Source organism: Typopeltis vanoorti, chromosome 12 (assembly GCF_054136105.1).
Source record: "Typopeltis vanoorti isolate ZY-2024b chromosome 12, IOZ_Tvanoo_1.0, whole genome shotgun sequence".
Lineage (NCBI taxonomy): Eukaryota > Metazoa > Arthropoda > Arachnida > Uropygi > Thelyphonidae > Typopeltis > Typopeltis vanoorti.
The window spans coordinates 121,235,121-121,262,215 of record NC_143560.1 but is presented as its reverse complement, the minus strand read 5'-3'; the positions used below and the strand labels follow the sequence as shown (position 1 = coordinate 121,262,215).

Here is a 27,095-nt window from a genome sequence, read left to right as displayed (position 1 = left end):
GAGGCAGAGATGCCCGAGGAACAAGCAGGTTTTAGAAAAGCTAAAGGCACAAGAGATCAGATCCTTTGCCTTAGACAGATCATAGAAAAATATAAAGAATTCAGACTCCCTCTGCTAATGTGTTTCTTAGACTACTCTAAAGCTTTTGACTGTGTTGAGCATGTGAAACTGTCGGAAGTAATGAAAAGAATGGGTTTTCATCAACACACTATCAGGTTGATAGCCAATTTATACAGGGGAGCAAGAAGCCACGGAAAGAACAGGTGTTGGATTGACTGATTGACTTCAGGGCGGAAAAGGAGTTAGGAGGATGTTTACTTTCGCCTCAGTTGTTTGGTATATATACGGATGACATGCGTGAAGCATTGAATAAGCTCAAGACAGGAATTAGGATGGGAGGTAGATTGATCAGTAATCTGAGGTATGCTGATGATACAGTACTCCTTTGTAATAAGGAAGAACTAGGACTATTTCTTGGCAAAGTTAATAAGATAAGTAATAGCAGAGGACTTCAACTCAATCCTATCGAGATAAGATTATGGTTCTCAAAGGAAATACAAACAGGGAAGCTCTTGAGAAACAAGTGTACGTTAATGGAGAAAGAATTGAAGAAGTCAGCAGATTTGAGTACCTGGGATCTATTATTAATGTGAAGAATTGTTGTTCAGAAGAAGATTAGGAATGGTTAAAACAACAGTCAGAGACTTCTCTAAAATCATGGGAACAAAGTTGAAGATTTTGGATGCGGTTGTTTTTCCAACAGCGAGTTATGGATGATGATACTTGGAACCTAAAGAAGTCAGATAAGAAACGGAGATGTGGTGTTACAGACAGCTGTTGATATCATACACTGTAAGGCGTACAAATGAATGGGTGTTAGAAAAGATCAGTAGAACTCTTAAGACTCCTTAAGGATATTGACAGAAGAAAGTTAAAATATTTTGGACACATTGAAAGGATGGAAGGGGGATTTCTCAGAACAATAATAGAAGGTAAAGTTTCTGGAAAAAGAGGAAGGGGTAGACCATCAATGAGATGGATAGATGGTGTGTGTGGAATGACTGATCTTCAGAGAGTTGAGGCCTCCAGAAAAGCAAACAGGTATAGGACTAATTAGCGAGGCCTGGTGTAGCACATCACCGAACATCGGAGTGACCATACGGCATCTGTGGATGCCCATTGAACATATAGATTGATAAACATGATGATATGTTCAATGCGCTACGAAACCTGTCTTGAATGACAAGGTGCCCATTCACAACTGTCGGTGGAATCATGGTCGAATAAAGCATTAACGACGGTAGATTACGTGCTCCAAATGGGCACCTTGTCATTCAAGACAGGTTTCGTAGCGCATGCGAAGACTCTCTGTCATCTTGGAGAACAAGAGTTGGGACCTGCTAGACATTCGTGTAATTTTATCCATTAGTTCATCCATGTTTGAAGGCGGGTCACGGTGGAATACCCATTCCTTCAGCATACCCCAAACTGCTCAGAAACATGCTGTAGGCTTGGACCATTTGCTCTGTCAACTCCGTATGAACGAAAATAATGCTAAGCAGTAAACGTCTTTCCTTCCAGCGTCAACACCATTGCTACAGCTAAATGTAAAGGCATAGATAACTCTACACGTGCTGTTCTATTAATGTGCATGCAGTCAAACGGCATATCGCGTATACTGAAACGAATGTCGAAGTCATTATTATTATTATTTTTTTTTTTTGCCATAACGTATATAAAAATGACAGCATTGTGCAAAAGTAGATCTATCTTGGGTTGTGAAAGTGGTTATACATTTTTCTAGCATACCCTTTTTTATGTGGTTCCCGCCCACGAAAGTCTTGTAGACTTTTAATTTTTATTTATTGTTTACCTAGTCCGAAAACCCTGTTCTAGAGACCAAACAAGAAACTTTTAAGCCACTTCTGGCATCCAGTAAATTGGTAGCATATGGTCTCTCACAGGGTGATGAAATTCTTCCCCCATGGCGGGACTCTCACCGTGGACTCGGCCAACCAGGCCGTAAAGTCTGAATGTGGATCTCTCTCTCTCTCTGTGTTTGAGAGAGAGAGAGAGAGAGAATAGGTTATTAACTTCAGTTGAAGTTGAAAAATATAACTTGAATTAATCTATTCACTGATAGTATAACGTACTCAAAAATCGTTCTGGCTGAGCCGTAGTCAGTTAAACAATCATCCCTGTTCTCGTTACAAAATAAATATTATGTAGATAAACTACATAAATATCGTGGTGAGATAACTGAGGATAAAGACCAAAACAGACTAGTTCCTTTCAAATAATTATTTCTTTATGTAAGAAAGATAATCGAAGAATGAGCAGCCGTCCTATTTAACACCAACTCTGAAGATAAAGTTCACTGGGAGGCTGTTTCAAAAGAGGAAAATTGGACGTCTCTATTTCTGTTTGAGATACACTGCAGTTGACAGTGTGAGAATTTTTTTTCCCATCACCAGAAAGAAAAAAACTTGAAAATAAGAAATTAGTTCTTGTTGATCTGAATAGTAGAGCGAATCAATAAAACGGGGAAGTGTTTGGGAGAAGGGGGGGGGGGTGGAACGGTACAGCTGTTATATATTTGTGCCTATAAATTTTAAAAATGCACTTAAGAATATATACTTACAAAATATATAATTGAAGCATTTCTACTCTGGTCATGGTCAAACCATTATTAGCGTCATATTCTACCAAAAAGATGTTCGTACATTTGTTTAAGCGATGAACAAATTATTGTTAACCTGGTATATGCGTGATGTCCAAGCCTCACCGCGGGAGGCCCACAGCAAAAAGGCCCTTGTTCTTTCCCTTCCTGCCATATACTAAAAAAAAACTGACTACATCCATTCTATAAAACCCTTTTAGCAGTATGTTATATCCCTCTTCCATCTATCGACCAGCTTCTGTAACCCATAAATATTCATTCTATCGTCCTGAAAAGCATTCTGCAGGCACGAAACTTTCTTGGCCACCAGTCGTCTGGATTTCTTACCAAGAAATCCAGACAACCAAATATGAGGACAGTAGACCAGATGCGGTCTATCAGACAGCTTATAAAAGGTCTAAGTGATCCAGTATAGTATTTTGCCAGTTTTTGCAGTATTGCTTCTGAAGTTCAGTTCCCTATGAGTCATGATTCCTAAATCCCTACCTCATCAATTTTTAGAAGTGAAATGCCATCAGTCTAATATGCAAATTGGAGCATTTTCAATCCAGAGTGTATAACTACATTTTGCCACACTGGGAAAAAACAAATTATCCTTTGCCCACGTTGTCACCTTATTCAAGTGACGGGAAATCCTTCAATGCTTGAAGAATTTCACGTCATCTTTATTGATCGGTACCCTCCCTAAATTAGCATCATGAGCAAACAAATGCATATCACTCATTGCCTCCAATATGATTGAGTTCATAATTGTTGATATCATGACATATTGACATATCGAACTTAACTGTTGACTTCATTATTGGTCTTCAGATTGACACAGGAATACTCTTGTATTTCTGTGATAAGAGAGGATGTGAAATGGGCTGCGATCACTACCTAGTTTTCAGTAGGATAAATGAATATCATATCCCCTTTCTGATACCAACTGCAGACCAAAAATTATTGGAGATATTGCCAGGAAAAGTGAAACAGTTATTACACAAAACCATATTATCAAATCTTAGATATTTAATAGCCAAAATCTGAAGAAAACTAACTGATTCGGCTATGTAAGTGCGATGAAGCTTTCTGCAAATCGGAAGAGGGAAGAAAGCTTGGTGAACCCAAAAAGTATATGAAAATTAGCAGCGTGTGTATGTATGTAATCTTGATAAGTATATCAATACGTGTCTTCAAGAATTAAAAAAAAAAAAAAATCTAGAAAAGTCGCTTAGTATAAAAAGAGCTAACCGGAAGTCGTGGAAAGACTTAGGTATGAATTCACAAATATATGATGAATGGAGATAGTACGAGACGATCACTGTGATGTAAAAAACTGAAGTTAATGATATTCTGAATATATAGATGAATTATTTATCAAATGAGGATTTCAGCGATAAAATAGTAGTAGAAACGTTCAAGTGTTACCACTTGATTGGATAATATACTTTATATGAAATTGTAATATTATTTTTATCGATATTTTACCCCAGCTTAAGGAATTAATAAAATTTTGCTCATGAAGTTTTATCACAATTATCTACTGGTACAATGAGAGCAGTTGATTTCGCTACGAGTTAGTCTGTGTTCCTAGGAAATATCGTGGTATTTGACTATCCTAGGGGATGGATTATTCTAGTCAGTTCTTATACACTTCGACTTTTATGGAGGTCTCGTTAATAGTAAGCTAGACTGTGATATAGTGAACTGGATATCAAGCCATTTACAGTACCAGAATTGTACATGTATGTTACTCTATTTTTGTTTCTTGTAGGCATCTCCATTCTAGCCTCCCACCACTCGTAATGAAGCATCGATAAAGATCGAAAACAGTGGTTAGAGTAACTTTTAGTGAAATCTGTCATCATGGGAGTAGTAGCTAATCCCGAAGATGCTTAATGTGCAAATTTTTGTTTGCTCAGCTGGAATGTGAATAAAATACAGTTGTCGAGTATAATATAATATTCACCAGGAACAAGTAAAATGCATAACATATAAAAGTTTGCAGATTTCGAAGGTAAATATTGAGGACACAGCGACGATAGGATCTCCGTTTATTTCTTAAGAAAGGCATATGATGAGGTCTCAAAGGAAAAACTTTTCAAAACCATGCCATAAACGAAACCTTATACAGAGCAGTATACTTTATGTGTAGTTGTAAGAGAGCCTTTAAACCGATTTATACCTATGTATTGTAATTAAATAACAAGTGTAAGGCAGTATTGTATATACTATATGTACAGCTATTTGTGTAGATCACATTACATATAAGCGATATTAATCCTGAACTCTAAAAGGGGGAGAGGGGATTTTAACTCAACGGATTATGTCACCCTCTTAAGTATGTTACAACTCTTCACGATTCATTATCTAAACTGATGAAGATAATGAATCGTGAAGGGTTGTAATAGATTCTAAAGTAAATAAGTTTTGTAACAAAGCTGTTATGAAAACCAACAAGACATCATTTAAATTTTTAGTGACGAACCTATAACATATTTTACCTACTTAAGCACAGTTTTTACTGAGGAGGGAAAAAAAAATTAAACATAGAGATAACAGAATAAGCATAAATAATTATATTGAGTAAGTTGATGAATAAACTTATTTGGAGCAAGCAAGAAAGAAATAAGCTAAAATACCAAACGCAGGATTCAAAACGGTTCTGAAGCAAGAGTTAACGTGTGAAACTCAGGAGTTCAAGAATGGAAAAAAAAAAAAAAAGCTCAAATACCCGAGCCCACTGAATTTTAGTTTTTGGCAGATAAAACAAAAATGTGAACAAATGGCTTTAATGACAGAATCAAATAAATATGTGAAATAATTAGAAAAAGAACTGAACATTAGCTCTGCTTACTGACTGGCACATTCTTGAATATTAACATTCAAAATTCATATGGCAGTTTAAATAAAAATGGAATGAAACTTTAAATAGCTGCTCGAAAGAAAAATGTCTCAGGAAAGACCAGACGATGACCAAATCCAGCCAAATTCGAGTGCTTTGGAAGACACAAGTGTAAGAGATGTTCATTAGAGAACTTAGAACTAATCAACCACTTCGAAAGAAAAATTTTTATATGAAGTTAATCGAAATCTTAGATTAATGTATTATTGTATTTTTACAGACCTTGAGACTGCATTCCAAGAAATGATTATGGTATTATGATGACGTTTATTTGATAAGCACTAAATAAACTTTATTATTATTATTATTTTCTTTTATTTAATAAGCTTGGTAGCATTTTTTTCCTCGTGGTCTTTGGAGCTCGGCATTCCGGCTGCAGTGTGGTTTGATTTTGCTGTGCTTATGAGCATGCGACAATTTTTTATTGGTTTTACGAGAGACGTTTTTCTGAAGGATCTTTAGAGCCAAATTTATCGCTATTCCAAAGATTTTTTTTAGATAAAAAATGCTCTTGTTTGGAAGAAGCTCTTGAGACTAATTCGGTAATGGGTGAAAAAAAGATCCAGATAAAAGTAAGCGATGAATTTGAACCTTAAGCAAAAGAATTGTTTTAAGAAGAAATACATTGGATTTATTTGGCAGTCATAATATTAAAAAAAAAAAAAAAAAAAAAAAAAAAAAGGAAATCGACTAGCTTTGCCGCAGATACTTGTGGCTTCTTCTGCGTTAAGATAAAAAATAAACCAAAAGCCACAACAGATATCTGCGGAGAAGCTAGTCAGTTTTCATTTTTTATATTATGACCAAATAAACCCACTATACTTCTCCTTATAATTGATTTTATTGGGCGAAAGTCTACATATTCATAAAAGAATTGTTATTTATCGGGCGTAAAGGATTGATCGTTAGTTTTGACGCATCGGTTCAGCCATAAGCTCCGACTGGATAGCGACTGCTTGCCTCTTGTAGTACCGCTCTTTCTACATATTTAGCGAGCAGCAAATTGAAATGTGCGCAGACTAAAGATAGGTATTTTGGGATGTAATTTTGGAAGTATGCTTACCTTTTGAAATGATCTGTAACGTTTATAAAATCATTACAGTAGCAATTTTCTAACATCTATAACTATTATGAATCGTATTATAAGGGTAAATGCAGTAATAAATCTGAAACTTCTTTTTGTTAAGGATATCGTCGAAATTATTTACAAAGATAGCCAAATATTGCGAAATATGATACTGTTTGGAAGCAACAACAAAAAAAAATCTAATGTAATAATATTTTATAATTCATTCAAACAGGAGTTCTGTATTCCCTGTTTCCGTTTTTTCTTTCCTCGGTTCTTCTGCCGACCTTCTTTGCACCGAATTTAAACCGACGTTTTTAATGGTGAAAGATACTGTCATCGGAATCAGTGAAAGGAAGTTAAGTACTAATATCAGTTGGACAATGAATGGATAATGGCTAATTATTCATTGAGAAGGCTCCCAAATATGAGAACTTATCTGATCTCAGATTTGACTCACCAGGGTAGGATCTGAGATTAGTATAATTCTACACAAATTCGTAATGTCTAAAAATTTATTTTTATTTTTTTATTTAAATTGAATTGTATTGTTTGCACATGTGTAATTAATCTTTTGTAATTCGTATTTATGGATATTAATCGCAGAAATACAGATTTTGACAAGGTAATATTTAATACTGTGCTTTATTTTTGATTATTAATATATTTTCTGAACCACAACCGTGGGAACAGTTTAGATTGTAATTCCGAAACGATACTCATTACAATGTGCAATATCATGGATTGGGATTACTGAACGCAGTATAGCTGTAGAACACTAAAAAAAGAATGCAATTTGGCACGTTTACTAATCAAAATGTTAATATTTTAATGCGATTCTAAGTTTTAATTAGTTTTGTTTTCCAATTATTTACTTACCTCGATTCAACTCGACAGCTTCGTGGAAACTGCAATTTGACCATTTTAGATCCAGAAATTTGAGTAACGCGTGCTTTGTTTCCTTTTTATGGTAATTCAGTTTACGAAGCATTGTTCAAGAAATAGTACTGTGGATAGAAGGAAGTAACTAGTTAACGTTGCATTTGAAGATCTGTAGATTGTGCCCTTTCGGAAATTAGAAGAGAGTTATTCCAAAAGACAGACAGTAGAAGAAAAAGAATTTGTTTCTGAGTTTGGAGTTGAATTGTAAAAGGGGTGTTGAATAGCTACTGCACTCGTTTTAACAGGTTTAGAAGAGCGTGGAAGAATTGTTGTCAGTTATGAACAGTGTCTATGAAAATATTTGAAGAAAATGCAAATAGCAGAAACTGAACGAAAGAGTTTCCTAATTGTTCCTTTCTGTACTGAGTGAAGTATTTTTAGGGAGCTCTTAAGGTCACTACCACAGTTGTTAGAATAATATTCAGTGTGGAATATTCATGGATATGTATAGAGTTAATAGCTGTTCAGATGTGACGCCTCTAGCGAAAGATAAAACTTAATTTTTAGAGGTGATATTTGTAATATTCTAAGACTAAGAGGGATTTAAGGTTGGATTAATCCCAAGAAGAGAAATTTCATCTGTATAGAGATTTGGGTTTTGTTAAAAGTAAGGCTAGAAGAAAAGGGTTATTTTCCTGCTAGAAATAAACCAGGATTAAGTTTCACTTGCATTGAATTTCATGAGGAATTCAGAACCTCATTGAATTGCTTTGGAGATCACAGTTTGATGTCGAAATTCATATTGCGAAAGTTCTGGTGATTTATGTAGGGCAAGGCTTGTCGAATGAATGTCGCAATGTACTGTCAGCAGAAAAACTGTATTGTATTTACAGTCAACTGGAAAAGATATACTGAGAGAGACGGAATAAAGTAGGTTAATAAACAGAGCCTGGTGGATCACTAGCATAGTTGCAGGGTTTGAAGATAAGGATCCATCACATGTAATGTGCATCCACTGAAAAAGGTGGCAACCTAGTCGCAGAAGACGCATATAATGGAAGTTCACTTAATAGGCGTTTGTGCCAAACAGAATCCAATGCATTAGAGATGTCATTATTAACCATATCAGATTCACCAAAGTTTTTCATGGCATTTGTCCAAAGTTCAATCGATAGTTCAAAGCAAGATCCCATGTTGATTGACATTTATGGAATCGGTGCCGACGATTGTTTATTAGTTGAGAGAGGATAACTTACAAGTTGTGCTGATGGTTTTTTTCCCCATTACTTTAGGAAGAATTTAAGAGAGCAAAGTTAGACGATAATTATATAGTAAAGATTTGTCTCCCTTCTTGGGAATGAGTTGAATATGGGCTAATTTCCAAGCTGCATGATAGATGCTGGGAAAATAGGAGAGAATAAAAAAAAAATTACACAACAGGAGTCAACTCTGCAGCACAAACTTTCATTACAATTGGAGAAATGTCATCATGACCCGAAGACTTGTATATCTCATTTGGACAAGATTCTTCTGATCGCTTTCTGGCAGAAAATTCAAATGAAGTACTGAATGTTTTGCGTTTGGAATAGTAGGAAGGCATTTGCTAAGATCTTTCGTGCAAGAATTAGAGGAAAAGAAAGAATTCTGCCAAAGATTGGTTTTCTGTGAATAATGATGCCATGAAATTACTCCAAATGCAAAATAGGTGGAAGCAATGGTTGAACAAAAGTTACAGCCATTAACTGTAAGAAAATGTGAAACCAGAAGAAAACAAAGGACGTCCAAATGATCTATTAAGATTATTTGCACGTGTTGCAAGCCTGCTTTTAGTCCTTTCAAAATCAGTTTTGGATGTGCTGATAGTTTGCTTGCAGCTTTGGTATAGACAGAAAAGGTTTCTTTTTATGAACAGAAAATAGAAAGAAATTTCGATGAAAACAATTTTCTGTATGGCCGGTTCTTTTCTTTTTTAGCCTCGGCACTCATCTTGAAGAAATCAAGGTTAAGTTAAGGGACAACAATTAAAAAAAAAAAGTGATAAATGTTTCCATACCAGTAAGCACCACTTCTGTGATGCGTTCAGTGCCAAGGCTAAAAATATTCCAGCCATTCAAATGAGTCACGAAAAGTGCCCCACTTTGCTTTCGTATAATGCTAGACGATACGTGGATGACAGTGACTGCATGCCTGTTGCTTCATAGGAGAAGAAATCAACACTAAGTCGATTTCTTCTCCTATGAAGAAATTTGGGCAAGATTCTTCTGATAAAAAATTAATGTTGATTCCTTCTCATAGGAGAAGGAATCAACATTAAGTTGATTTCTTCTCCTATGAAACAACAGGTAGGGGGAGGGGGAAACGTAAAAAAATCCAACTACAGAAGTTCTGGGTCAGACCAAATGATGGTAGTTTGCTTAGTAAGCCTTTGTGCCAGACCCGGTCAAAGGCTTTGGAGATATCAAGTGCAACCGCTTGAGATTTGCCAAACTTCTCTATGGCATTTGTATAGAAATGGGTGGCATGTGTGAGTAGATCTCCTGTTGATCGGCAGCGAATCCATACTGGCGGTCGTTTATTTATTAGGTGGGTGTCTTCAGGTAGTGTAGGAGTTGGGAATTGATTTTTTTCCATTACATTAGACAGGGCTGAGGTAAGCGAGATAGGACGGTAGTTAGACGACAGTGACTTGTCACCCTTCTTGGGAATGGGTTGAATATAGGCCAATTTCCAGTTTGTGGGATAGATTCCAGTGGAGTAAGATAGTATATATATATAGGCGACATAGGATAGGAGTCAGTTCTAGTGCGCAAACTTTCAGGACAATTGGGGGAATGCCACGAGACTTGTTTTGTGTCTAATTCAGTATTTCTGATCTCATCCTAGCTTTAAGTTTCTTCGATATGATCAAGCAATAACTTTTGCAAAAGACCACAAAACGCACGACTGATCTCTGTGCATTTGAGAAGTTTTCCACTTTTAGCTTTTGTTATAAATAAGAACGAGGTATGTTGACAGTTTGCTTGCACACGTTACAATTGTCATGGTAAAGATATTTGAAAGACATAAGAAATTTGAAAGTTAAGTTGCAAATCAATTATTTTATTTTATATCGGACACAGTCCTTGCTAAATTTGTTAGAAAGCCTAGGTTTAGATAAGAGGCAATCATTTAAAATGGAATGAGGAAGAATTTTCATTTAATTAAGCGTTATTTCTCAATATATAACCGAAATTTACAATAAATGTAAAGCTGACAACTGACCACTTAGACTACAGCCAAAGAAGTAAACAGCAAACAATATCACTACGTGCGTACGTATATTTGGCCGATTATGTATGTACCAATCCTCGGGTGAATCCATTTTACATATCACAGTGCATTGTCAAAACCTCTGTTTTCGTTCACAAGATGGCACTTCGCTGAACTACACCTCCGAATCAAAAAATTAGAATAATCAAAGAAAATGTGTTGAATTATTTGCAATTCTAATTTATTGTATAGAAAATCATTATTACCAAATATGAATTAGCATCATCGATATCGACGTACTTCGTAGATTATATAACAATGTAAACACATAATTATTCTAATTTTGTGAATGTTTTCAAATAACAGGTTTCTTAAATTTTATATTGTATTTTTATGTGTTTACATGGTTATATGATCTACACGTATCGATTGATTGATGACTTCTCTACAACCAACCACATTATTGAATGAAATAAAAGTCTTACGCCATATATAGAAGAAAACTACCATCCAGAATCTTCAATGAAGCCGCTACAGTTCCACAAATAACCTCAACAGGAACCAAGGTTTAATCCTACCAGACATATGGAAGACTTTTATTATAACAATAAACACACAAGAAATGAACTTCAGTGCAAATAGTCAGACGGCCACAACTATTTAGTATTGTTAAATTGTGAATGAAACTATGTTGTGTAATTTATTTTTTTCATTCACATTTAACATTGCTTATTATGTATTAATCATGATTTGTATAAAAATTATTTATTATTCCTTAATTAAGGATTACTATTTAAATATTTATTCTAAACTTAACCTACTATTAATTTATTAAACAATAATATGTGTAGAATTTATGATAACTAAAATATATATATAATGTAACGAAAGGTATTATTATAAATAATTGTATACGTAATGAAAGAGCTGATTATGTAGCTCAAATATTCTGTTTATTCTTATTTGTGAAAATTTAATGTTATGTAATCACTTATGTAAGAGTAGAACGTTGTATTACATTAGCGAAATGTTTACGTTCATGCGTTGTCATGGAGACGCATGAAATAAACAAGCACGAGTCGAAGAGTGCGTGACCTTGGAACCAGACAGGAGAGGCAATAAGAATTATATAGAAAGAAAAGAAAAGGGGAGAGTTTTGCGGAGCCTGAAGGAAAGTAGGATATAAGCAAGGAAGTAAAAAAAAATTGTAAATTCTTTAGGGCAGAAATTCATGAGAATAGTGTTTTGAAGTGAGCAAAAACGTAGTGAATCTTATACTCAACTGCAAGTGAAATCAGCTGTTGTTGTAGGGGAAAATTGATGTCGTAATCGGATAAATAAAGAACTGGACATTCAATGGGAAATTCTGATTAGTTCCAGTTAGTCTAGGATTACGTCTTAATTCTATGTTGCCCTGAGAAGAATTATAGTGAATTTAACTAATTGGAGAAAAGTAAACAAGGAAAGATATCAGTACCTTATTGCCGTTGTTTAGAGTAGTGAAGCGCGATTAACAGTAGTTCAGTTAAAGCGTTGGAGAAATTTTATTAATGTGTTCCGCTAACGTAAATAAGTTAATTCATAAGTGTGCTCACAATTAATTGATGTATTGAAGATTGTATCTGGTAAGAGTAGTCATACATGTTTGTTTATTCTAACATTAACTATAGCGTATCTTCGAAGCTCAAGGTCCGAAATAAGATTGCTTGGAATAATGTCTACCTTGATTAGTGCCTGCTGTGAATTTAAACATTAAGTACAACTGATAGATGTGTGCAGACTGATCAAATGAGAAGTTTTGTTTTACTAACTTGAGTTAAGAAGGCGTGTGATTTTAAAGCTGTGAATTGTATGTGAAAGTTTAGAACATTGAATTGGCGTGAGTGACTTAGCAAGATGTATTGAGTTGATTGTATTGTTTCATTTAAAAGCAGAATTCTTGTATTTGTTATATATCATATATTAAATGTTTTATTTTGTTAATCTAAATATTGTGTTTGCCTGAATTCCTTTTTATTGCACCGTTCATAAAAAATTCGAATCTCGCGGATGCCCCAAGTAGAATAATAAATGATTCGGCCTAATGAGAAGACTGCTAACTTAATTAAGAATTGATCCTACTATTTTATATAGACTAATCTAAAAATAGGGTGGCGCAGTATAATTATAAATTTCCCTACTTTTGGATCGGTGATCAATTTGCGATTAAGTGTTATATTGATAAGAGTGACTTGAACCAAGATGGCGGATTTAGAACATAACATGAAAATAGAACGTCACGACAGTATGAACTATTACTAATAATTTCTCTTTTCTTTGTTTTAACTTTAAGTTACCTCTTTCCCCGGAAGATGCAAGTCAAAAGACTTAGGAAACTTGTCGGGTCTTTTATCAATTCATTGTGTTTTATATAGCTTATTATATAAAAAAAAAATACAATCCAATTACCCGAATACACTATGTGAAGTAAATCATATATCCGCGACACGCGTATTATTTCACGCGCACTATTTTGTTATTGAAATAGAATTGCCAATTAACGTTTAGCTTGTAATTTTCGTTTTCTTTGCTTTCCTGATTGTACCCTGATGAAGCCGACAGCATAAGCCGGCGAAACTAGTTGGTAATTAAAATAGTTATTCACCTACACTTGACCAATATCTAAATAATAGTTTATTCTCATTAATCCTTGTGGTCAAGAATCAACAATTTAAAAGAATATATTTTTAGTATGCCATAAAAAGGTTGAAAATCACTGCTTTAGTTTCAGCAAATCTGATCACATTCTATTCAATTTGATCTTCACATATATTTGGATGGTCCTACCCCCCCCCCCCCCCCCAAATGCTGCATGCAGATTTCTTGAAGAACTTTATTAAGTATATATCTAATCCATCTGAATTTTCGTTTTCTGATTTCCAAGTTGACTTTTTTTCATTTCTTTTCCGGAGATCTTAACTAGCAATAATTTCAGGTTGCTATGTTCGAAGTATACTCCCAGACATCGCTTTAAGAATGTTTGTACCTTTCTTTGGATTTCCTTTGATACCAACCATTTTCACATCCATATAAAATAACTGATTTTAATACATACATTAAATGCTTTTATTTTTATGTCTGCGAATATTTTTCATTTTAAGTTTAGCATAGCACGTCTTGCCTTTTGAATCCTTAAAGCAATGTCTTTAGCTGCTCTTTCACCTGCTGATAAAACACTATCCAGATATTCAAATTTTGAAACAATTTCACTTTTTTTCATTTTAAGTTGTACAAGTAACCCTCGTATAACGCGGATATTAGGTCCCAAAAAAAAATGGCGCGTTATATAAATCGCGTTATGCAAGACTCAGATCACATAGAAAAAGTTGGGCTAGGTTCCGAAATATATTTTTTTTAAGATTATGTAAATGAATTAATGCAGGTAGTTCACCTAAGTTAAGAAAACAAACTATGAAACAAATTTGTATTTTTGTAAGTTTATACATAGTATAAACTTATAAAAATACAAATTGTACGTAAACTTCATTGCACATAATACATAAATGTTTTAGACAAAATAAAATAAAAGTGTATATTTTAATCGTCATCACTCTCTTCAAAACTAACATTTCGTAGATGTTCTTTATTTACGAGTGGCCGTACGTCGTCATCACTTGAAATCTCTTGGACATCATTTGTATAATTCTCATTGCATACTTCGGTTGGTTTAGTTATCAAGAAGTCAGTAATAAGAACTTGCTTACCACTATGCTGCAATTTTTTATTAAGTTCATAATACGGAGCTAAACAAATATCCAATTGTCTCGTGAATTTTTCAGATGCTCCATTGAGAGATCATTATCCGTATAATCAGAGCCGGCGTTAGGGTCTTTGTCGCCCGCATGCAATGTCTATCTAAGCGCCCCTGTAACGATCCGGGCGTGTGTGGTTGTTTTACGATAATAAAAATTTTAATTATTTGAAATTTATTAAATAATTTTTGACAGAACAGCCACACGTTGGTTCGCTAAATGTAACGAACCGGGGTTGTTGACTAGGCAGGATAGTCGTTAAAAACCTGAATATTCAAAAAAATTCTCAAAAGTTAAAGCAAATTTTGATAAAGCTTTAATCGTTGAATATAATGATACAGGGATTATAGCCTTCTCACCGATCTGAGAATGAAATTTAAATTAGATTGAATTTTAATTAAAGTTAAAATTTATTTGAACTAAGGTTTAAAAAATTCTTGCATTTTACAAGTTACTAAATTCTTAGTAACTTGTAAACATTTTTTAATAATTTTTATAAGTGGAAAATAGGAAAATAGGAAAATAAAAGAAACTCAGGATAGATGAGAAAATAAGAAAAGAATTCAGAAATAATTAGAACATTTAATATAAGTATTCAAAAAATAACATCTTCAGAATAACAGAAAAAAAAAATTAAATTACATAAATATACTTGAAATTTTTTAAATTAAAATTTTAGGGTTTTTGATTTCATATTCACAAAATTAGAAATAATGGTCTTAACGTCTAATTCCGCACATATATCATTTTCAATAACTATTAACGCCAAACTAACAAGCATTTTTTGTGACATATTTGCTCGTAAGTAGGTTTTAATCAATTTCAACTTGGAAAAGGAACGTTCACCGCTCGCTACACTAACAGGTAAGGTTAATAGTATTCTTAAAGCAATTGAAAAATTAGGGAAAGATTAATTATTGGACACAATAAAATTAAGAATATCGAAATGGTTTTGAGTATTTAAATTATCCTTCCGAAAAATATCCCGGAAAGCACATAACTCGTCATATAGTTCTATTGCATTTACGTCTTTATTGTCGCCGTCCTTAAAGAGAATCTCTAAATCGTCACAATTTTTTCGTAAATCTTCGTTATTAATTTGTAGTAATCTATACAAGAAATTGAAATTATCATAATATGTTTTTAGTTGTTCAAAACGTTCTATTAACGAACACATTGCAACGTCTAGAAGTGTATAAAACACATTCACTCTAAATTTATCTTCTGGCGTTCCGTCATGATGCTCGTAGTCAAATTGTCGTGTCTTCTTTCGTCGTCGGACTTCCGTACCAGTTATAAATTCTTGTTCTCCGTCCACCTCTTCACTCAGTTCTTTTGCCGTTTTAGAACTTCTTTAAAATTTATATCCGATCGATACTCTTGTAAGAATATTTTTAAGTTTTCGATAGATTCTAAAGCAAGTGTAATGTTCATATTTTTGTCTTGAAGCATTTTACTCACAGGGTTTATTCTGTTAAGTAAATCATGCCGAGTTATAAGAGAGCAAATAAATTTGTAGTCCTTTATTTTAGCACATAATGTTTGTGCTTCATGCTGAGTTTCTTTATTAAAATTTTCATTATTTAAAATTTCAAAAAGTGCATCGTAAATTTCTCGTAACTGATATCGTAGAAGGCGGATGCCCATTGCGTTTCTGATGGCTGTTTCAATGTTAATTTTTTTACGAACTTTAAAAGGATTGCCCAAGAGAACGAAAAGAAATTGTATATTTCTTAAATAATTGCAAAGAATCTAATTGTATCTGCATTCACTTTGGCTGCATCGTTAATGATTAAATTTAGAGTATGAGCAGCACATGGCACATAAAAAGCTCGAGGATTTTTGTTCAAAAGCAAATTTTGGAGGCCCATATTTTTTCCCTTTCATATTTGCCCCATTGTCATACCCTTGACTTCGCATGTCTTCAATGGGAATGTTCCATTTTTCCAGTTGTTCCATTATTGTTGCACATAAACCACGTCCTGTGGAATCTGATATATCTGCAAAACCCAAAACGTTTTTTCTGATCTTGACAATTCCATTGTCACAGGAAACAAAGCGAATAATAATGGTCATTTGTTCTGTTTTACTTACATCAGGTGTGCAGTCTAAAATTATGGAATAATATTTAGATTTTAGAATTGATAATAAAATTGTATCCCTGATTGTGTTACTTAAAGTTTCCAATATTTCATTTTGACTGTCTTTACTCAAATAGTGTACTCTATTGTTTCGTTGTAGGGTCCTTTCAACATGATTTTCCATAACGGGATCAAACTTCGCTAACAGTTTGATTAATTTTAAAAAATTGCCATTATTCCTTTCATATAATTTATTAGATGATCTGCGAAAAGCTAAATTATGGCTACCAAGGAATTTTATAATTTCAATCAAGCGTTCTAAAATACTCGTCCAATGTTTCTTTTCCATTGAGTCTGGTAATCAATAGTACTTTTGTTTTTTAAATTTTTATCAACTTCCATTTTAAGAAATTTTTCATGTGAGTTAAACTAGTCTCATGTATATACAAAGTTCTACTTACATTTTTCCAATCGTTATAACCTTCTACAAGATTACTTGATTTGGTAGGTGCGAAAGGTTTGCAACAAAAGCAAAAAACATAATTTAAAGTTTCGGAATAAATTAGCCATGTTCTTGAAATGAGCTCACCGTTTTCCATTTTTCTATTATAATACGTGTCACCAAATTTATGACCATATGTATCTCTGGGATATATTATATATTTCTTTTGAACAGGCCTCATTTCAATTAAAACAACTCGTAATTTTTCATCAATATTTCCCCACTCACCTGGATCTTCTAAATTTACAGAGACTAACAATGTGTTAGTTTCGTGGTTAACTACAACTAAATCTTCTCCTAACTGTTGTTCACTTAAATCATGCATCTTGTTCAATCGTTGCAATAGTGTTTTCGTGCAAACTGGATGATGTGCACGGTTCTTCAACTCTGATTTCTGATGTATTGAGTTGGTTACAATCTGCATCAGAATATTTTAATATATTAACAAATTTATTAAGAGCCCCAGTTTGTTTCTTAACATCTGCTTCTTTCGCAGCATGACGCTTACGATTTTATGCACCGGATAACTTTTTTTAATTTTTGATTCCATTTCTATTTTATACCCACAAGAAATTATTACACAACACAACACAGAGACAAAATAATAGTCTGCACTGCGCTACTGTCAGTATCCTACTGAGATGCGTACCATATGACTGGTTAACTAGCAACAAATGTTTTGTACGAAAATTCGTTTCTGCACGTAAAAACCGTTCACCGTTTCACTTTAGATAGACTGCAGTAGACGCAACTCTACAGGCAAGCATTTAGCCTGCTCTTGCTGCAAAATCGTAAACAGCCGGCTGATCAAAGAGGATGGCAATATACAATTTTTTAAAATTTTTATTCGGTATATCCAGCCTTATTTATTTTAATATTGATCATTCTAAGAATTTTTTGTTTTTATGATAAAAATTTTGTTTCTTAAAAAATGAACTTATGAACGGTGCTCTGATGGCGGTGCCCCCTTCATAGCGGTGACCGCATGCTCTGCATGCCCGCTTCTGCCAGTCCTGCATATAATAACTTTCTTGCCAAGTCCAATCCTTCTGCTAATTAATTTAAACTGAATTCTTTAAAGGATTCATCACAGTCAGAATCTTCGGCAGAACTTTCCCCGCCATTTGGTTCGACGTCATGTATTAATTGTACCAGTTCCTCCTCATTTAAATCTATTTCCCCACCAGTTAATTCACTAATTTCGTTTTCAGTCATATCTCAAAAGCGCTCTAAGTGGCCATTACTATAAAAAAAATTTTTGTTTTACATAAAAAAATGTATTACATATTGCATGTAACTCACCAAAAAATAAAGTGCTCAGCTTGAGATTAACACACTTACGATTTTTAATGCGCTTTCCTGGCATTAAATGAAGATAATTTTCAACAATAAACACTTTGTACGGTAAACAATCGACGTACATGCATGCTAAAGAGTATTTTCCCCTAATGTAAATTCGCTACTTATAACTGCATGCGTGATACAGGCAGATGCAAATTTAACAAAGATAAGATTTGATTTTTAAGTCATGCGTTGAAAAATATATGAAACGATAAAAGGTTACTACAGCAGTTTTTAGATGGTCTTATATTGAAACCGCGTTGTATAAGTACCGCATTATATGAGGGCTACCTGTATTTTCTTTGGTTTTGTTTGGATTTAACCTATCAACTTTCAACGATTCTTCTTCTTCTACCCGAAATCTTGGTGTAGAGATTCTGTTGTTGCCCTTTGTACAGTACCTATGTTAGAAGTACAGCCCGACTTTCGCTCTTTTAGTTTTAAAAATGTGGATTATCCTGTCTGAATCACAGGAATTTTATAAGAACCATTTTTATGCCGAAAATGGGAGGGATTAGCCAGTCTTAAACATAGATAGTACCCCCCCCCCCCCCCCCGTTTTTCCATCCAGCCGATTTGTAGGATGGAAGTATCATCATGACAGTATTTCGATCCATTCTGTCCTTACTGTCCAGTAGTTTAAGCGTTGCGTACAACGATTTGTTGATCACAAACCAATCCAACATTAATTTCAGTATGGAAAAGAGAAGTATGTTATGAAAGTATAAGAATTGCTAGTTTTGTTTAAGATTGTTATGTCATGCATATTTTTATAAGTTTGATCGCTCCAAGCTTTAGATTTCTTATTGCATTTTTGAGTATATCATTATATAATAAATATCTGTAAAAAAAATAATGCACTACTTATTTAATGTTGCGAAGCATATATAATATTCATATTATTTTTAATAACAAATTAGATAGTTTTTAAATCATGGTGGATGTGTTATATTTAAATCCATCTATGTTCATCTTTTCAGTGACATTGTGATTGTTTCTTGAGTCATTTTCGTCCCATGTTTTTTCAATAGACAATGCCAGAACATCCGAATGGAAATGGTATAGAACACCTGTGAAAAACTTACTTATTGACATCAAACAGCATCAATTAAATTGTATTACTAAACAAGTAATACAATATAAGTGATCCTTTCATTAATGCATAGCAATTATACATTTGCAAGGAAGTGTGTTGTGCGTTATAGGATTGATGATTTAACCCTTCAATCATATCCAACTTTTAGGCAAGTGTTCTTGCCACAAATTGATGATTTAACCCTTCAATCATATCCAACTTATAGGCAAGTGTTCTTGCCACAAAGTGTTATCACCAGAAACCACTTTTTTTTTACAGGATAGTTCCCCATTTTATCTGGGCTTGGGACTGGCATATAGTTAATGAATCAGACATATGTCTGGGACATAAGTATTTATGGCTATAATTATGTGTGCTCGTGGGGCCGGTTTGCTCGTTCTGAAGGATGAAAAACCCAAGTGTCCAGGTGAAAAAAAACCTCTACCTCCATATGAGACTGGCTAACTTACCTTTAGTTGAAAGAGACCAGAGAAAAATTCCTCACATCTTGGAATCTTTCCAACCAAAAGGCTTTGCCTATACTGACTGAGCAACAGAGGCAATTCACTTGTCAACAGTACTTGTATATGGAACTGATGATTTGTCATCAGTTCCATATACAAGTAGTCTAATTGTGAAGAGCTATTTCATATAATATAATAGACAACAATAAAATTTCTTGTCTATTATAATTTACTGTATAACCACACTAATCTGTCACATTCAGAAGGGCTAGATGCTTTTGAAGATTATCAAACTGATTAGGAGCAGAGAGTGTAATAAACTTGATGTCAGCGTGTTATTGAAATTTCAAGTAAACACATCCAGCATTCTTGCTAATGAGCATAGGGCCAAATAAATAAAGGGCTGTAATTATGTGGAATGAATGATGTGTTAAAACAAATGATATATCCATCTCCATCTTGCATGAAAGAAACTTCAGGACCTGTGTATGTACCACATTTAACCATGTATGGGCTAGTAATGATAAAGGTAAACAGAACCTATTGGTGATATTTTTGTGAACAGTTGGGATTGTAGTTCTTATGTAAACTCAATTGAACAAGGCTGCCAAAATTTAAAGGTATAGGAAATGAAAGCCGAGTAAGAGATCTGACAGTGAATTTGTGAAGACTTACTGTACAACGGTAAGTCTTGTACAACTTATCAACTTTTCATCTTTCATCTACTGATGAAAGATGAAAAGTTCTTGACCTCAACCATAGATGACAATACTATTGGCAAGATTTTTTTTTTCTAAGTTGGTACATCTGTCATAGGCATCCATGTGAAATTGCAAATCATTCTATCAATTAGTTTGTTGTATACAGCTGTCTGAAGCAAAAGTGTTGTCTGTATCCCTTGAAATGGATAAAATCGAGTATTGTGCAGATATAAAATTCTTTGTAAAAGAAGGTTTAATGCCAAAAGAAATTCATTCAAAGTTCATAAAAGTTAATGGGCACTCTTCTCCTTCATTTTCGACAATTAGAAAATGGGCTGCAGAGTTTAAACGTGGCCTTACCAGCTTTGAAGATGGTCCACATGAAGGATGTCAAAAAGTGTAACAATCAGGTACATGATATGATATTGGATGACCGGCCAGTCAAAGTGTGTGAAATTGCTGAGACTATAGGCATTTCAAAAGAACGTGCAGGATATATTTTGCATGAAGAATTTCAAATGAAAAAGCTTTGTGCAAGGGTTGCCGCTCTTGCTCACAGCATATCAAGAACCCACTCGCAAAAATCTCTGAACAGTGCTTGGAGCATTTTAACAAGAATAAAACTGATTTTCTGCATTGATTTATGGATGAGACGTTGATTCACCATTATACACCAGAATCCAAACAGCGGAGAGAAGCCAGTTGTTCAATGCCAAAGAAGACAAAGTCTGTTCCATCACCAGGAAAGGTCATGGCATTGGTGTTTTGGAATGCTAAAGGCATTTTATTTATTAATTATCTTGAAAAGGGTAAAACAATAACCGGGGAATATTATTCCAATCTTTTAACCAGACTAGACAAACAAATTCCTGAGAAAAGAAGATTTATAGAAGAAGAAAAAAAATCATCTTTCATCAGTACAATCCACCTGCCTGCAATGGGAAAATTAAGGGATCTACACTATGAATTGTTGGAACATCCACCCTATTCCCCAGATTTGGCTCCCTCTGACTTCTCTCTCTTCCCAAAACTAAAATTCTTTCTCACTGGTCAGCGTTTTTCTTTGAATCAAGAGGTGGTTGTAGCTGTAGGGGGATATTTTGCAGATCTTGCTGAGAACTACTACAGGGATGGGATAATGGTGCTGGAGCATTGCTGGAATAAATGTATTAGTCTTAGGGAGATAATGTTAAAAAATAAAAATAATTTTGAAATTATGAATTCATTTCTTCCTTGTTAGACCGAGAACTCTTTTCAGACCACTCTCATATATTACTGTTGACAAATGGCCATTGATGTTTTTACAGGACTGGAGAAAAGTAGAGCAACGATGGATTCCAGTTCAATAAAGGAAGATTGATTTGCTTTAACTTAGCTTTACAGTTGAGAAGTAGCATCTTGGGTGTTAGAGGTGCTGCATTTTCTTGGAAGCTAAGGTGATTATAGATGTAATATGTTCATGCCAAGTAAGGCTAGAGAAAAATATCAACTTGAAAAGAGAGAAATTTGATCATGTTCAAGGATCTGGATTTCATCCAAAATAAGGAAATAATTTATATCAACAGGTCTGTTTGCATTTCAGTGGGTTTAGCTTTAGGCAATTGGCGATATCATTGATTGGAAGAGTGGGTTGAAATGAATTTTGATAATACATATTGAAGCAAGTGACATCTGGAAAAATAAATATAAATACGAGCAGAAGAGTGATTGTTTGAAAGAATGACCAGTGTGTATCCAAAAAACTACAGTTGTTTTCATAAAGAACAGAGGATAGGAGGAAGACTATAAGATGGCAGCTTAGAAGGCCATGATACCAGGCTCAATCAGAAGCTTGGAAATATCAAGAGCAACCACGAGTTTCTCCAAACTTTTCCATGGCTTATGTCCAGTGGTGGGTAAGGTTAGCTAGGAGATCTGTTGTGGAATATAAGCAGTGGAAATCATACTGATGATAACTAATTAATTGATTAGTTTCCAAGTAGTAAAGTAGTTGGCCATCTTCCATTATTTTCAGGAATATCAAAGTGAGAGCAATAGAATGATAATATGATTGTTGACTTTTGTCTCCCTTTTTTAGAGGCAAGCTGGATAAAAGTTTGCCTCCTTGTTTGATATATGCCAGATGAGTATGATAACTTGTAAGGATAGTACAGGATAGGTATTAAATTCTGATGAGAGGAAACCATTCACCATGACATGCACTGAATGTCATCCCACAGGAGACCATAAGAGGGACACCATCTGAGCATTGGTACTTATTAGTGTCAAAGTGTGTGCACAGTTATCCTAGTGGCTACGTGCTTCGCAACCATATGCCTGGGAAAGGGGTGTCCTAGGTTCGATTCCCGTCGATGACATGAGGAGCTTAAGGATCTTCATCAGCAATAGCCAAGTTGCCCGGTCTTGGACGTGGACAGCAGCCCTCCTCCCCCCCCCTCAAGTTTATCTGGGGGTTTTCACCGCAAGCAGGCAAACCGGACCCGACCCGCGAACCCACAGGCTACAGTCAAGAAATACATACTTAATCCCTCAATGGGAGGGCTCAACCAGTCCTAAGGGGCAGTCGAGGAATGGGGGATACCCCACACGAATAAATAAGTATCAAGGCTACTGAGTATTTTTCTAATGTCCTTCTGCAATCAGAAGAGACATTAATTTGGTAGTTCTCAGAATAGTGGGAGGATATTTCCATTAGTTGTCTAAACAAGAATTAGGGGTAAAGACAAATGCCACAGAGTTCTTTATCTCTATGGCACCTTATTTTTAGGAGATGTACTATAGGATTGAGATAGAGGTAGAAACATAGAAAAGCAGAAGCTGTGCTCAACACTATGATTGAGCTTTCCGGTGAGATACTAGAAAGCTCAATCAACATTTGAGCAAGAGGCATGCATAGTGCATTTGAACTGCTTGGAGTTATCGATGTTTTTTTTTTTTTTTTTTACAGTGGTTGTTGGCTGTATTGTAAAAGATCAGTAAATGCTATAGTTTTTAACTCGAGCCATTAATATGCTGCATTTTTTACTTGAATTCCTTTGGCATATTTTTTGAATAGGGAGTAAAGACACTCATTAGAGCAAAAAATTTGAGTTTATTAGATTGGAGCAAATGCTTAGATTAGGATAGCGGAAGCAACAATCAGGCCATCACAGAAATTCTGAATGGTGCCGTATAGGATATGGGGCTAAGATTGTCTGAGAATAAGACAACCTGTTATAACATGGACAATTGTAGTTAGAGCTGCCAAGAAGAGAGAGCTAACATCAGTGGTGTTTAAAAAAAAAAAAAAAAATCTCCAGTGTGTTTGGAGAATGATGGGAGATTATCTGGTATTCTGGTAGGTTGGTGAATGATTTGTGTTAGGTCATTACTGACAGCAAACAATTTAGCTTCTCTTTCAGCATTCCTAGGAGAGAAGGGGAGCGAGTTTGAATTATGGTCGTTGAAACCTCGATTGAAGATCTTTCTGAGATAAATAATGCAAAAGATAATATAGTCATCAAAATTAGAGTGGTAAAGACAGCAAATGAGCAAAGAAATCTTGTTTACTGGAAATCTGGTTTCCTCTCCATTATAATTAAACTATAGCCACATTTTTTAGGAATAAATTCTGTGGACCTGTTCAGCTAATTCAATTTTTCATTGGCTAATCATATAATTTCTTTGATTATTTCTGTATTGGCACTGTATATTTCAGTTCACAAAAACAGTAGTAGTAGCACTGTTATTTTTTCTGCCTTTTTAGCGTGGTCCATCATGCTGCCAAGTTGAGTGTTGCTGCAGGGGACCAGAAAGCAACTCTGGACCGACCTTGGAGCAGGAGCTCCTGGAGACAGGCAGTGTATGTCCTAGACTTTTCATCCTTCAGTAGCTTTGATAGCATGGTTTAACTGATCATTAGCAGTGGTATTAGTATTTCAAAAAAAGTATTGAAATATATAAATATATACAAAACATGAGAAAAAAAAAAATAATATAATCAGTCACTATAATTTTATCACTGAGAATATTATATCATTGGAATAATCCTCACTTAACTTATTTGAAAGAAACCATAATAGAAGAAAAAGAATGCTAGAGATATTCTTTTTTTAAGATTCACAACTAATTCTCTTTGCATTTCATCACATTAGCAAAATAAATTTAATTTCTGATTATCAAAATGCTCTGCTCTCTCTTCAGAGTATGTGTGCATACACATACACACATATGTGCAATCTAGTTTTACATATAACATTATTTTTTAATAAAATATATATGTAGAAAAAATTGAACATGGTTTTAGGTTACATGACCTGAAAACCATGTTCTGAAAACAATATTATAGGTTTCCCAATGTTTCACGTGTTAGACTGAAAAAAAAAAGCTCATTCAACATTTATTAGGAAAATAAGCTTAAAACCAAGTAAAATGTAAACATTTAAACTGTGGTACCGTCAACAGAAAAACATCGAATTTGCCCCCCTCCCCTTCACTGATGTTTAAGATGTGCAATATCTTATGCGATATATACAGAGCTAGACAACTTATGGTAAAACCTTACTCACCCAAGATTTCCCCCCTCCCCACAAAGCAAAAGCATTCACCTTGCTTTTGGAGTTGTTAATATTATTTCAGGACTCCATGGGGTCACAGAATTCATTGTGAGAAACCATCTTTACAGTCCACAATACCTTGCCTTGAGCACATTTAGATGCACCACCACCTACTCTAGCAGTGCATTCACTACTTGGCATGCAAAAAAAAATCAATTTTTCACTTTATTTGATGATCCTATAGTTTCCAGGGATGACCTTTTATCCTCCTGTCTCCACCAAATTACATATAAATATTTATTTTACATTCTTAATGGAGCAAAAATGCTACTGGGTAAATATTAAAATCAACATTTAATGCTTCCAGTATTCTGTCTGTCACAGATACTTATCATTAGGGAGTACAATATAAAATTGTAACTCGTGTACACACACACGTGCGTGCACACACAAACAAAAATAAAATCATGATGAATTGTTTATTCAAAGCTAAATCTCTTACCCTACCCTCTCCTCTCACTGGTCACATGCCTCTTCTTATATTAAAATTTCTGTCCATTTTAAAGCTTCTGTCAAAAATTTAATTGTAAATAATTCTGATATGTTGGTCAGCTTTTGACATCACTTCATTATTTACCAGTTTTCCCTTGAATAACATCTTAACACTTTTCGAAAATGCTTTTCTTTCCTTGCTGTCTATTCTTGTTACTTCACTGAAAGAACAAAATTTACAAACAAATAGAGAGATATCGCTGTCACTGTGGACTCTCTCCCCCTCCCCGTCACACACACACAACACCACCACCACCACCACCAATTTTTTCCATGGAAAATTTGAAATGTATGTTCTTAAGAATTACCCTTTTTTTCTTCACCTTTGGAAAAGGAAATTAAATGGTGCATCTTTTCTGGATACCTTAGTAACATGGTTTCCTAATGGTTGCATGTAGATAACCTACTTATACAAGTAGATATATATTCATAAATTTTCCTGTCATCTACCCAGTCCTTCCCCACTATGATAAAAAAAAGTTTATTAAAACTAACCAATAGCGCTATCAGTATTTATTCCATTAAGGCTTGTCTTACTACTGAATTCAACTATATGTACGATACTTTCTTATCTAATGGCTACAATTCCTACAAAAGCAACAAAGTACTTAATCCTCCTCCCAATTCTTGGCCTGCTCTTCTTTTAGTTATGCTATCACCATTGTCTCTGTCTAGACAGAGACATCTGAAATCTACTGATGTGTTTATTGACTTAATGTCAGCATATGACACAGTATAGAGATATTTAAATTTCTGAAGATGATTCCATGTAAAAGACTTGCCGACTTATTGAACAGTATGCTTAATAACAGATTAATATAGGTATTTGCACGTAGTTCAAAAGAGTCTTTTTGAATCTTTCCATGCAAGCTTAATAATGGACTTCCTCAAGGCTCTATACTATCTCCATTGTTGTTTAATTTATATATTTACGATCTCTCTCAAACCAGTTCAAGGAAATTTGCTTATGCAGACAAATTCGCAATAATCACACGAAGTGCTAAGTTTAATGAAGCTGAAAAAATCATTACAAATGATTTGAAAATTCTGGACTCATATTTCAAACAGTGGCATCTAAACCCAAACCTATCAAACTGAAGTGTCTACCTTCCATCTTAATAACCATCAGGCTAATTTCAAACCTACTGTCTTCTTCAGAGATACGAGGTCTGATACAGAAAAAACGAGACTGTGCCTGTATCTCTTTTTATTTAACAAATTGAGAAAATCAACTACAATCTCATTCAAAATAGTTTACTTCTGAGTTCACACACAGCTGCTTATGATGT

The 27,095-nt window shown here is 34.4% G+C and overlaps 1 protein-coding gene across 2 annotated transcripts in view; it reads left to right on the top strand.

Moving 5' to 3' along the window:
* LOC150101189 (leucine-rich repeat protein soc-2 homolog) overlaps positions 1-27,095 on the top strand; it is a 408,424-nt gene that overhangs the window by 134,571 nt on the left and 246,758 nt on the right. Inside the window, exon 2 of one of the 2 annotated variants that reach the window (XM_090402101.1) lies at positions 24,465-24,560. The exons of the other annotated variant lie outside the window; for it this stretch is intronic. Coding sequence (XP_090258227.1) covers positions 24,465-24,560 — 96 coding nt within the window. The remainder of the gene's footprint in view (positions 1-24,464; positions 24,561-27,095) is intronic. 2 annotated transcript variants of the gene reach the window in all.